Source organism: Hipposideros armiger, unplaced genomic scaffold (genome assembly GCF_001890085.2).
Source record: "Hipposideros armiger isolate ML-2016 unplaced genomic scaffold, ASM189008v1 scaffold_585, whole genome shotgun sequence".
Lineage (NCBI taxonomy): Eukaryota > Metazoa > Chordata > Mammalia > Chiroptera > Hipposideridae > Hipposideros > Hipposideros armiger.
The window spans coordinates 1,221,072-1,234,216 of NW_017731935.1; the positions used below are offsets into that span (position 1 = coordinate 1,221,072).

The following is a 13,145-nucleotide window of genomic DNA, read 5'->3' on the forward strand; positions in this document are numbered from 1 at the left end:
CAGCTCTCGGCGGAGCAGGTGCCTCAGCGTGTGTCACTTATCCACGTCCCCAGGTCCCATAAGGGTGACACAGAAGGGTCCAGGCAGGTGTCTGTGCAGGGGCTGGTACTGCTGCGAGGACGCTGAGCTGGGGGACCCACCACTTTCATAGTTAACAGTAAATATGCTTGCTCTGCCCCAGGGAGACCCCTCAAAGTTGCTCACTCCAAACACGACCCTGAGAAGCGGCCCAGGTATGGACAGGCCAGGACACAGACCACCTGGCTGCTGCCTCTCCCAACAATGGGATGTGTGCCAACCGATGCCCGGGTGTCCACCACACAACGTGAACACTCACCAGGTCATGGAAGGCTGGTGTGTGTCCCAGACGCCCGACAGCACGTGCAGAGGGCGAAAGCGCACCCACACTGGCCCGTTGGCGCGTACACCATCTTGGGATGATTCACAAGAAGCTTAAAATCCACGCGGGGAGCTGGGTGGGAGGACACTTCCTGTTCTGAATCAGGTGAACATACTACCCTTCACAACATCAATAAGTGAAAGTTATTTTATAGCGAGTGCCTCAAACTCTTTTTATCAGACCCTGTCACTGGAACAGACACATAATAAAAGCAGGGAAGTTCGTTCCTCTGCCCCTGGGCCGCCCCTCACCCCCACCCCACGGACCATGGTCCATGCGGCCCCCGCCAGCTCTTTTCCTTCCCTGCTCAACATGACAACAGCCTTCGCCAGAGAAAAGCCATCTAGCACCCCACTGGGGACGCACATCCTACCACAGCCCGTAGGGGGCCCAGCTATGGAACCCCCTCCTGCCGGGAGTGGGGGACCCACAGCTCTGCCTCCATCCAGTTGGGGGGCCCACAGCTCCGCCTCCGACTGCCCTCGCCTCACCCTGCAGACCACCCTGAGCCCATGCTCTGGACACCAGCCTTGCTGTGCTCCAAAGCCACAGCGGCCACACCACCGACTCCGATGACAAATCCGCCAGCCAGAGTCCAGCCTCACATGCTTTGCTGCCTGTCCTTGCAGCTGGTGGTGCCGCGTTCCTGCGAACCTCCGCAGAATCCTGTATCCACCGGAGGCTGAGGGTGGCCCAGGTCACAGAAACACAGCCCCACATACACTGCTGCCGGTGTGCACGCACACGCAGTCACTCAGAGCGGTATTGCACACACGGCTGTATTGCACACACGGCTGTATTGCACACATGGCTGTATTGCACACACGGCTGTATTGCACACACAGCTGTATTGCACACACGGCTGTATTGCACACACGCCGCACTCCCTGCAGGACCCCTGTTGGAGGAGCCAGGCAGCCCTGGGCCCTGGGCCACTCTCTGTTGACCTCCCAGCAGGGCAGCCCCCAAACCCCATGACCCTGCCACTACCCCAGACCTCACACCTTGGTGGCCCATAGCTGTGGACGGGGGAGGGGCTAGAGCCATGTCCACGCTCCCGCTAAACCTCCAGGAAGCCCCCAGGCGGGAGGACCAGTCTCTCCCCATCTGTGGTGAGGCCAGGCAGAGAATGGTCGGATTCTCACTAAAGACCATGGTGATTTCGCAGCTCTCCATGTGGGCTTCTGGGCAAATAAGCATCATAGGACCTTCCGTCACAGGCAGGAGAGCTGGTGGCTGTTCTGCCAGCGGGCGCGGCTTCCCGCACCCGCCTCTGCAAGTCCGTCCACGCGTGCCTCTCCCTTGCTCACTGCCCGAAATTCCCTTTTCCTCATCAGTCAGCGAGAGCAGGAGGTGCCACTTACTGTTTCTGCACGGGCTTCCTTCTCTTCCGCCCCGCGTACATGCACTCCCCTGGCGGGATCATCGTCTTCAGGCCTAAAAAGAAAAGGGGCGTCAAGCTGGTCACAGTGAAGAGACCCCAGTGCCTGTATGACTCCCCAAGCCGCCAGGGGCAGGTCCCTGTGTCCACCCGCCCAGCCGCCCCGCGCTTCCATCATCACCCACGCGAAATGACCAGGCTCCTCTGGCACAGCCTGCACCGCTGGCGCCTCACCTCGCGGGCACAGACAGGATGGCACCCGGCCCGCACCTCGCCTCGGATGGCAGCGTCCCAGTCCCCCAGCCTGGCCCGAGGACCCCATCACCGCACCCCTACCAAGAACAGCCCTGTGCTCCTGCGCCTGGTGGACAAATATGTGTCACCGCAACACAGAAACACAGAAGCCCCTGCACACGGCAGCGCGAGCGAAACACGCACGGCCACGGCACGGGAGCTGCGTCAGGGCTCTCCGTGGCGTCTGCTGCGGCCCCTTTCCTCTTCCCACCCTCCCCTCGATGGCCCTGAACTGCTGGGCCAACGGGCTTCCTCTTTGCTGTGTAAAAGCCCTCACTCGACTCCACTAACCCAGCTGCCCACACTGGCCAGCCCCCACCAGCAGCGCCGGGCACAGGTGCCTGCATCCTCTGCGCCCCGAGGCTGGTCCCCTCGCCCTCACTTCAGGTTTCCGGGCAGTGAGGATGCTGAGCTCACACACGTCCTGCAGACCAGCGTGCAGTGACCATTCACCGCCAGGCTCTACGCCCACGGACGCAGAGACGAGGATCAAGCCCTCACCTGGCCTCCTGGAAGAGGACGGAGACACAGACACACAAGTCCCACCCTGCGCCAGAAGTGCCGCGAGACTCTCGGACATGTGTCATCGACCCACTTTAAAGATAAGAAACACTTTGAATATGAAGATATAAGCAGGTAAAGTAAATGGGTGGGAAAAGATACGCCATGCAAACACTAATCAGAAGCTGGGGTCACTATGACTATCGGGCAAAGTAGACTTCAAAACAAGGAGTATTACCCCGACAAAGAGGGACATTATCTAACGACAGGCAGGGCAGTTCTCCAAGAAGACAGAGCAATCTTAACTGTGCACAAACCTAATGACAGAGATTCAAAACACATGAAGCAAAAACCAATGAGACTGGATGGGGTAGAGGCGTGATCACTGCACCGGACACCTGAAGCTGATGCTGTATAATATTGTATGTCAACTATAAGGGAATATATATATATATATATATATATATACATAGTCACGGGACATGGAGTATAGTGTGGGAGTGGAGTCAAGGGAATTGTAACAGATATGTATGATATTGGGGGGGAGTGGGGCAGCGGATTGGGGGCGGCAGGTGTCACTTTGAGGGGTAAAAAGTATAACTATTGCACTGTGTTGTACAGCTCAAACTAATTTATAAAAAATGTGTATTTCACAATAAAAAAATAAGATTTGAAGATTCGAAAAAAAAAAAAGAAATACAAATTGGTATTTTATACAGTGTGGGGAATGTAATCAACAATGTTGTAAAGACCATGTAAGGTGCCAGATGGGCACTGAACTTATCAGGGGGATCACTGATCATGTCATAGACTGAGCAGATGCCTGACTGCTGCACTCTACACCTGAAGCTGAAGTAGAATAATACTGAATGTCAACTACAACTAAATATATAGGTATATTTAGTCACGGGAAATGGAGTACAACATAGGGAAGATAGTCGATGGAATTCTAACAGCGATATAAGATGTCAGAGAGGTAGCAGTTTGGGGGGTGGATATCACTTTATGAGGGGTTTAAATGTGTAACTATTACGTTGCTTTGTACACCTGAAACTAATAAAAATTTTAGATAATTTAAAAAAGAAAGAAAAAAAAGGTACGAACTTCCAGTTATAAAATGAGTAAGTCATGGGGATATAATGCACAGCATGGAGACCATAGTTAATAATACTGTATTGCATATATGAAAGTTGCTAAGAAAGTAAATCTTAAAAGACTTCAGCACAAGAAAAAAAATTTTTGTAACTATGTATGGTGATGAATGATAACTAGACTTACTGTGGTGATCATTTCACAATATATACAAATATTAAAACATTATGTTGTACACTTGAAATTATTACAATGTTCTATGTTAATTATACCTCAATTTAAAAAAAAGATCCAAATAAAAAAAAAAACTAACCCTGTCTTTAACTCAAACCCTGTCCCTAACCCTAACTTTGTTTCTAACCCTAATCCTAAACCTGAATGTAAACCTAACCCTAACCCTAACCCTGTTTCAAAACCTAACCCTAACCCTAACCCTATCCCTGTCCCTAACCCTGATTCTAACCCTGTTTCTAAATCTTACTCTAACCCTAACCTGTCCCTAATCCTAACCCTAACACGGTCCCTAACCCTATCCCTAAACCTAACCGTGTCTCTAACCTTAACCCTCGCTCTAACCCGAACCCTCTCCATAACCATAACCCTAACCCTGTCCCTAACCCTAACCCTAACCCTGTCCCTAACCCTAATCCTGTCCCTAACTCTAATCCTAACCCTGTCCCTAACCTTAACCATGTCCCTAACCATAAACCTACCCTGACCCAAAACCTAAACCTAACCCTAAACCTAAATCTGTCACTAATTCTAACCCTAGCCCTAACCCTAACCCTTTCCCTTACCCTGCCCCTAACCCTAACAAAAAAAACCCCCACAAAAACCAATGAGACCGAAAAGACAATTCATCAGAGACTTCAACACCGCTCTCACAGTAAGCAATAGCACAAGTAAACCGAAAATCAAAAACGATATAGAACATCCAAGCAGCAACAGACTTGGACTAACTGAAATTTACCACACTATCAAACAACGCAGGGTACACAGAACATTTACCAAGAGAGACTGTATTCTGGGACTTAAAACAAACTTAAAAGAATAGAAATCATACAAAGTATGTTCTGTGACAATTATGAAATTAAACTAGAAAGATATGTAGAAAATTCCCTAATATTTGGAAAGCAACCCATTTCTAAATAACCATGAGTCAGAAAGAAAGTCTCAAAGAAATTTAAAAGTATTTTGAACTGAATGAAAATGAAACTACAACACATCATACTTTGTAGGATATAGCTGATGGAAACTGAGAGAATTAAATGTTTATATTAGAAAAAAGGTCTCGGATAAGTAAGTTTCCACTTTAAGTAACTAGAAGAAGAGAAGCTAAATCCACGTCAAGTATAAAGATGGAAATAATATAGAGGGGGGGGGGAAATCAATGAAACCAAAAGTTGGTTCTTTGAAAAGATCAACAAAATTGATGAACCACTGGCCAGACTGATCAAGACACAGAGACACAAGTTACCATTGTCAGGAGAGGGGACATCACCACAGACTCCACAGATACCAGAAGGAAAATAAGAGAATATTGTATGAACTTAGTTCTGTCCCCGCAAAATCCATGTTGAAGCCCTAACCCCCATTTGACTGTATTAGAGACAGTACCTTTCAGGTGATTAAGGTTAAATGAGGTCGTAAAGGTGGAGCTCTGGTCCGACAGAACTGTCACCCTTATAAGAGAAAGAAACCCAGAGGTCTCTTTTCACCTTGTGACAGTGACCATCGGCAACCAAGAGGAGGCTCTCACCGGCACCTTCATCTTGGACTCCCAGGCTCCAGAACTGTGAGAAATAAATTCCGTTGCTTACGCCGCCCAGTCTACAGTATTTTGTTATGGCTACTCGAGCAGACCAACACAAATACTATCCCCACAAATTCAACAATTGAAATGAAATGGACCGATTCCTTGAAAGACACAAAGTACCAAAACTCACTCAAGAAAAAAACAGATAACCTGTTTAGTCCTATATCTATTCCAACAACAATGACTTCACTGGCAAATTCTACCAATTTAAGGAATACCAGTTCTCTGCCACCTCAGGCAGAAAATTGAAAATTGCCGACTCATTTATAAATTCAGCATCACCCTGATACCAAAAAGCAGAGCCATTTCAAGAAGAGGAAGTATAGATCAATGTTGCTCATAACACACACACACACACAAATCCTCAATGAGACATTAGCAAATGGAGTCCAGCAACACGGAAAGAGGACAATACATCACAAGTGAGGTTTATCCAAGGAAATCAAGGGATTTCAACCTCCAGAAGCCCAGCAATGTAATTCACTATATTAATAAAGAAAAAATACACACCATCATCTCAACACATGCAAAAGCACTTGACAGAATCCACATCATTCAGAATAATGACAAAAGTCTCATCCAGCTAGTGACAGACAGAAACTTAATCAACCTGAGAAAGCAGATCTACAAACAGCAGCCAACAACGAGAGGCTGAGTACCTCCCCTGAGATCAGAACAAGGCCAGACGTCCTACAGCCCCGTACATCAGACATGTCACTTGTGCTCCAATCAGGGCGACGAGCTGAGAAAGAGAAATGCCATGACGCCAGGAAAGGAAGAAACACACTCTCTGTTTCAGACACATGGTGTACATTCCAACAATTTTACTAAGACAAATCTCTTATAACCAATAACTGAGTTCAGCAAGGTCACAGCACAAGGACAGTACACAGAAAGCCACTGTGTTTCCACAGACCAGCAGTGACCCGCCAGAATACAGCCCTTTACATTTACAACAGCACCAAAACCAAAATGAAATACTTAGGTATTATAAGAGGTCTAAAGTGTGAAACTGGGGCCCCAAAGAATAGAAAGGTAAAGGAGGTGACAGGAAAAAAATGTATGAAATGATAGCAGAAATTGGTCCAAATGTAATGAAAAGTGTAAACCTACAGACTTTAGAAGGTCAGTGATCTCCAAGCACCAGAAACATGAAGAAAATGACTCCAAGGAACATCATAATCAAGGGCTCGTCACCAGTGACAAACAGAATCACCTCAAAGCCACCAGAGAAACAAAGGTGAGGACGACAGCAGGCGCTTCATCTGAGGAGACAGTGGGCAACACAGTGAAAGCACCAAAGAAACACCACCAAGACCTAGAGCTCCACACCCTGGGAAAATGTTCTCCATAAATGAAGGTGAAATAAAGACTTTTTCAGACATGCAAAAGCTGAACAGACGCACTGCCAGGTGACCACACTATAGGAAACGTGAAGGGTGTTTTCAGGCCGAAGGAAAATGATACCAGATGGTAATGTGGACCTACAAAATGGAACAAAGATTTGCTCTTGCTGTTAAATGTCTTCTCAAGGTCATTGTTTAGAAATGATGACAGCAGCGTAGTGGGCTTCCTACCACATGCAGCTGTCAGGGTGTGGCAACATGGCACAGGACGGGGCAGGGACGGCGGTGTGGGCTCCATGCTATTCACACAGGGCTCGGACGGTCCAGCAGAGTGTGCCAGGCGTGCACTTACTGCCCTGGGCTCCAAACCCAGCCTTCCTGGCCTGCTCTGCGCAGATCGGCTGGGCTCTCAAGCATTCTTGCTTTGTGGTCAGCACAATGTGACACTTGCCAGTAGGGGCGCTCGGGGGACGTGCAGGAGTGAGGGGCTTCTGGCTCTTCTGCTCAGTTCTGCCTCCTGCTGCCAGAGGTGGGGACTCCATGAACCTCTCCCCCATCCCGGGGTCGGGGGCTGAACCCCAGCTTTGGGGAGGGGCCTCCACACCCAAGTGTGCTGCTTACCATGCTGCCCGAACCTGGAAGAACCCTCAGGGTCCCTGGTTCACCCCCGTAATTACTCTACTGCTATAGCTAATATGCTTTCATATTAAGTCTCTCAAATCACACAAAAACTTAAGTTAAAAATACAAAATGCTAAGTTTTTAAAATCCACATAATTTAGAGATGCATACTAAAGCACATATGAAAGAGACAAGATGCCAGAGGCTCGAAGCTTCAACCTGGGGGCAGAGTGGGGTTTAAATGAAACTGGATCAGCCAATATCGATCGTGGTCTATCTATGCTGGTTGAAGAATAAATTGTGCTTATTATAAAATTCTATCCATTTTTGTAACAGATTTGAAAATTTCCATAACAAAATGTTTTAAAGCATTAAAAAGAGAAAATATAAGAATAGACATACCATGGTCAATTGGTTTTCAACAAAGGTGAGAAGGCCATTCAATGGGGACAGAATACTTTTTTTTTTTTTTTAAGATTTTATTGGGGAATTGGGAGAGGGAAACAGCGTTGGGGAATCGGGGAAGGGGAACAGACAAGTTGCTGTCCTTTTGTTCTTCAGTCTAGTTGTGGAGGACGTCGCTTCACTGGCCCATGTTGGTATTATCATTGCGCTCTTCCCAGGTGAGGCAGATCGGTCGCCGGCCCTGGACGGCCGCTCACGGAGGCTCATGGCAGCTCACACCAGCTGCCAGCCACTCACTGTAGCTCACGGCAGCCCAGCTCCAGGTCGAGCTGTTGTTCACCATCTTAGCTGTAGAGGGCGCAGCGCCACTGGCCCTCACGTGGGATCCGAACGGGCCCTGCTGCTCAGAGCTGGTGTCCCAAGCCAAGTCTTAACCAACGCGCCACTCGGCCGGCCCCAGAATACTCTCTTAGCAGATGATGCTGCGACAGCTGGATCGCCAGAGAATGAAGCTGGACCCCTACCTCACATTATATAAAAAAATATAACCCAAATTAGGAAAAGACCTAAGTGTAGTAAGAGTTAAAACTATAAAACTCTTGAGGAAAAATAGGGGTGTATCTTCATGACTTCAAATTTAGCAATGGCTTCTTAGGTATATTACCAAAAGCACAAGTAGGAAAAGAAAAAAACAGACAAATTGGATGTCAACAAAATTAAAAATTTGTGCTTCAAAGGACACTATCAAAAAAGTGAAGAGAACCCATAGAATGGAAAAAAATATTTGCCAATTAAGTATCCAAACTATACAAAGATACATTGTATACAATTAAGTATACAAACTATACAAACTTACAACTCAACACAAAAATCCAACCCAATTTAAAAATGGGCAAATAACTTGAACAGATATTTTCCCCAAGAAAACATAGAAATGGTCAACAAACACATGAAAAGATGCTAAACATCATTAGTCACTGGGGAAATGTAAATCAAACCCACGATGAGCTACCACCTTGCACCCACCAAGATGGCGACAATCAAGTAAATGGAAAGTCACGGGTCCTGATGAGGGTGGGGAGATTGGGACCCCGGTGACCCGCTAGTGGCATGTGCAGAATGGCAGTTCCTCAAAACGTGAAGCAGAGTTACTGTACGAGCCGGCCGTTTCCCTTCTAGGCCTGTGTCCAGGAGAACCGAAACACGGTCAGACGCGGTCAAACTGGCAGACGCTCATGGCAGCATATTCACAGAACCCAACCATGGAAGCGACCCAAGCGTCCCCAACTGTGGTGGGTGAGTGAGATGTGGCCTGTCGCAGGGTGGAGCACCACTTGTCCATTAAAGGAGTGGTGTCTGACAGGACAACATGGGTGACCTCAAGAAGGTGCTGCTGTGAGGGAAGCAGCACGAAAGGGCACGCCCAAAATCTCCATCCAAAAGCCCCTCCCACAGCAGGAGCTAAGACAGGATCCAGGCTTTTCCATGTAACCTCTCCCCAGCCTTTCGCTCCCGCCCCCCGCACTCCCCCTCCCCAAAGCCACATTTTCCCTTGGTGTCTCCAACTCACTGCTTGGAGGGCCCTAAAAACACAGGTTATGGCAAAAAGCACCAAGAGCAGATACATATCTCCAGGTACCTTTCCACTGAGGGGGTGTGGCAAGAATAAAAAAAGCCTGCGTTGACACCCTCCCCCCCACCCACCCCAGCCATGGTCCCAGCTGAGTAGCCTCACTTTGGGAGTCTGGTCTGTGTGGAGCTCCGGGCAATCGCACACCAGAGGCAGGCACTCTCTCAGCGTCTGCTCCGGTTTACTACATATTTGTGCTCCCTCCTCAAAAAGATGAAGCCTCCCAAGAAAGAACCAACTTCCCCACAGAAACTCCCCTGGGGTGGGTTAAGGTCCCAGCCCAAGAAGAGCTTCCTTCTCTACCTAAGGGGGCCCGGAGACCCTCCCCACTGGGCTCCTTGTGGCCTGCGACTGCCCGGGGCCAGGGCCCCCCTGCAGCCAGGGCCTCCCTAGCCATGGACAGCACTGGGGTGGGGGCACTTGGGGCCTGGGCGCTGCACAGGTGAACACCCCCGGCAAGCTCTGAGCTGATGGTCAGAGAAATCGAACTTCTGGATGAAGCTTCTCCTATGGGAACAGTAGTAACTGTCCACGTTAGAGAGTACTACAGGTGAGCAGAAGAACAAACACAAAACCCCTTCTACGCAGCCGCGCCCTCCTTTCCACAGGGTATCTGCTTTGGGCGGGAGCCCGGGCCAGAACCACATGTTCTGGGTCCAAACTCCAGTTAGCGCCTTAAAGTCCTCCATAAAACGGGTGACTTCCAGCCACGTCAGGAGGCCCCCCTCCCATCAAGGCCGCCCCACTGGCCGCTCACTGGCCCACAAGTGGGGACAGTCTGTACATCACCGAGGGTCTTCCCTCCACCCAGGAGCCTGCAGAAGCCAGGCCTGAGGCCCTAACAGTGGACGTGGGGCAGAGTACCCAGAGCCTGGGGACAGATGCCCAGGGCACAGGCTCACGCACCCAGACTCTGCAGAGCCCCTCTAGGACCCCGGCCTGCGGCTGCTCCCACAGAGCACACCCCTCCCCCACGATGACACTCCAGCGGCCACAGCTGGAAGCACTTCCTGGGGGCAAATACTTGCAGCCCCAGCCCCTGGAGCCAACAGGGAAACAGACAGAAGGAGGGACCCAAGGGCTGAGTGGCTCAAGGCCTCTGACCTCTGACCCTGACCAGCATCGGCCCCTCCCAATGGGGGTCTTGAGAGTCTGTACCACTCACAGAGGATCCACAGTCTGGAATTTTCGGCCACTGAAAACAGGACTTTAGGGGAAAAAAAAAACTATCTTGGTGCCGCTAACTGAAATCGAGTGAATTCCTGCAACAGGGGCCCTTGCGCCAGCCCTACCCAAGTGTGGGACCCAGCTCCCGCTTCCAGCCCAGAAGGAACCGGGGGCTGAGCTGCGCCACTCTGGCTCCGGGCCCCCAGCCCTGCGCTCACCCCCCTCCCACACCCCTGCTGCCCCGGAGAGGGCTCAGGGCGTGGGGTTCACAGCCCCCACCAACAACTGCCCAAAACATTTCTGAAAGAAACCGGCTAAGAGCGAAGGGCAATTAGCCCAACTTTCTCAGGGGTCACAGGCATGGAGGGGGGACGGGACCGACGCTCCCAGGGCAAAAACTGAGGGACCACGAGCACTGGGAGCGGACCGCACTTCCCCAAAAGTCCCGTTTTTATTTTTCAGTGAGAGCTGCCCCTTGGACCCAGGATCTGGCGACGTGGGGATGGGGTGGGCGGACGGGGATCCGAGAGGCGACGGACGGGGCTGGAGGACCCGTGGGAGGAGGGCGCCACCCGAGCGCCCCCGTCGCGCAGCAGGGGTCGCGGGGCCCGCCCAGGGCACTTACCGGGCCGCTCTGCGCGGAGCTGTGGCGCGCACGTGGGGGCAGCCCACCCGGGCCCGGAGCGGTGGCAGCGCGGATGCCGGCTCGCGCATCTCGGGGACCAGGCTGCGCCGGGAAGCGCCGCCCCACCCCGGCGAGCCCGCCCCGCCCTGGAGCCGCGCGCGGCGGAGGCGGCAGGGGGCGCGCGTGCGCTTCCCGCCCGGACCCCGGGCCCCCACGTCTGTGCGCCGCGAAGGGCCGCCCTCCGTCCCCACGGCCCCCCCTCCGCCCCGCGGAGCTGACCCCTCGGGGTGGGGGGTGCCCTGCGCCCCTCGCGGCCCCAGCTCCCCGCAGACCCGTCACGCGCCCCTCGCGCCTGCGCCCACCCGGCTTGAGCGCGCACCTGCCCAGGTGCAGGTGCCCGGCCAGGCTCCCGGGGTCGGGTCCGAATAGGTTACGTGACTGTAACGTGTCCCGCCCCGCCGGCCCCAAGGGATTGTTGTAAGGACCGAAAGTTTGACAAACGATAAATTAGTAATCAATACTTTTGACCCTGAACTTCTCGGGAACCGCGGCGTTCCTGCGACGCCCCAATCCGGGCGAGTGCGCGGTGGGCACCCGGATCCCGCTCGGCAGAGGGCAGGGTCTTCCCCTCGCCCTCTCCTCCCCGGGGTCCCCGCTGACCCCTCGGGGATGGTCTCCCCTCCCCTCCGCCGTCCCGGCCGAGACCTCCGACTTTGACACTCCCACCCTCACGAGGTTCGGACCGTCTGCCCCCGAACTCCACGGACACCCCGCAAGCCTGGACCTCACTGCCCGAGGTCTCTGCCCAACGTCTGAGGGGCCCCAGAAGCCCGGGCCCACTCTGGCGCCACCATCGTCGCCCAGGGCCGTCATGGGGTCGCCCTGTCTCTGCTCTGTCCCAAGTCCAGTCCCTCGGTGGTTCCCAGGGCCAAGCGCGCCGACTTCATCCAACCCCACCGACCTCCAGGCATCCTGCAGCCAGCCCTGTGGGGACTCCCGTGCCCACTCCCAGCCCACAGTCACAGCCAAAGGTGTCACTCCAGGCCCCCACCAGGCTGAGTAAAATGCGGCTTCCCCAGGAGCCCCACCCGCCTTTCCCGCCTCCCTGATGTGCTCTGAAAGAGCAATGCGCCCCTGGACCTTGGCACTTGCTGTCCCCTGAGGACAAAGCTCTTCTCCAGCGCTCCCAGGGCCAGCCCAGTCCTGTGTCCTCAGAGACAACAAACGCCCCAGAGGGAAGCCCCCCTCCCCCGCACATCTCCTCTCGCTGCTTTTCACGGTGCACACCGCTGACATGACAGCAGGCCTCTCTACTCCTGGGTCTAACAGGCGAGCCCCACAGGGCTGCACGGTCCGCCTCTGTCCAGGGGAGAGCTCAGCGCCGCGCTGCAGCACGGGGGCTGAGGTGCTGGCTGACGAAAGGGTTTACGGCATATTTGACATGGGACAACCTGCAGCTATATTGCTGCATCTTAACTAGTTGAAGTCAGTAGTTGTGACTTGATCCAGTTTCTGTAAAGCACGTAATACCCGGAAACATTGGGAGGGCAGCTGCTTATAGGTGAGTTTTAACTTTTTACTTTTCAAGTTTTCTACAATTCCTGAACATTTTTGCAAGAAGCATATGGAACTTTTGTACCTTTTTGGTAGTTTCTTCTTTTTGTTGAAGAAAATAAGTAAGCACATATATGATGTTGGGGGAACACGTCTTGGAGTGGCAGCAGTGAGGTGCATCTGCTGTGGGAAGTCCAGACCTGTGGGGGGGACCCGTGGACCCAGGAGTATGGTCAGCGACTCCTGGATGGGCATCCAAGGACTTGGAGCTTTGCAGTAAGAGCAGCACTGCCCCTGCCTGGGAAGACAGCACC

At 52.2% G+C, this 13,145-nt stretch overlaps 1 protein-coding gene across 1 annotated transcript in view; it reads right to left on the reverse strand.

Moving 5' to 3' along the window:
- The window catches only part of AHRR (aryl hydrocarbon receptor repressor), a 75,617-nt gene extending 63,467 nt beyond the window's left edge, over positions 1–12,150 (reverse strand). The window contains exons 1-3 of the mRNA XM_019624355.1: positions 12,067–12,150; positions 11,278–11,707; positions 1,765–1,837 (exon numbers count right to left, since the gene is read on the reverse strand). Of these exons, the coding sequence (XP_019479900.1) occupies positions 1,765–1,837; positions 11,278–11,707; positions 12,067–12,150 (587 nt within the window). The remainder of the gene's footprint in view (positions 1–1,764; positions 1,838–11,277; positions 11,708–12,066) is intronic.
- Positions 12,151–13,145: the final 995 nt, after the last annotated feature.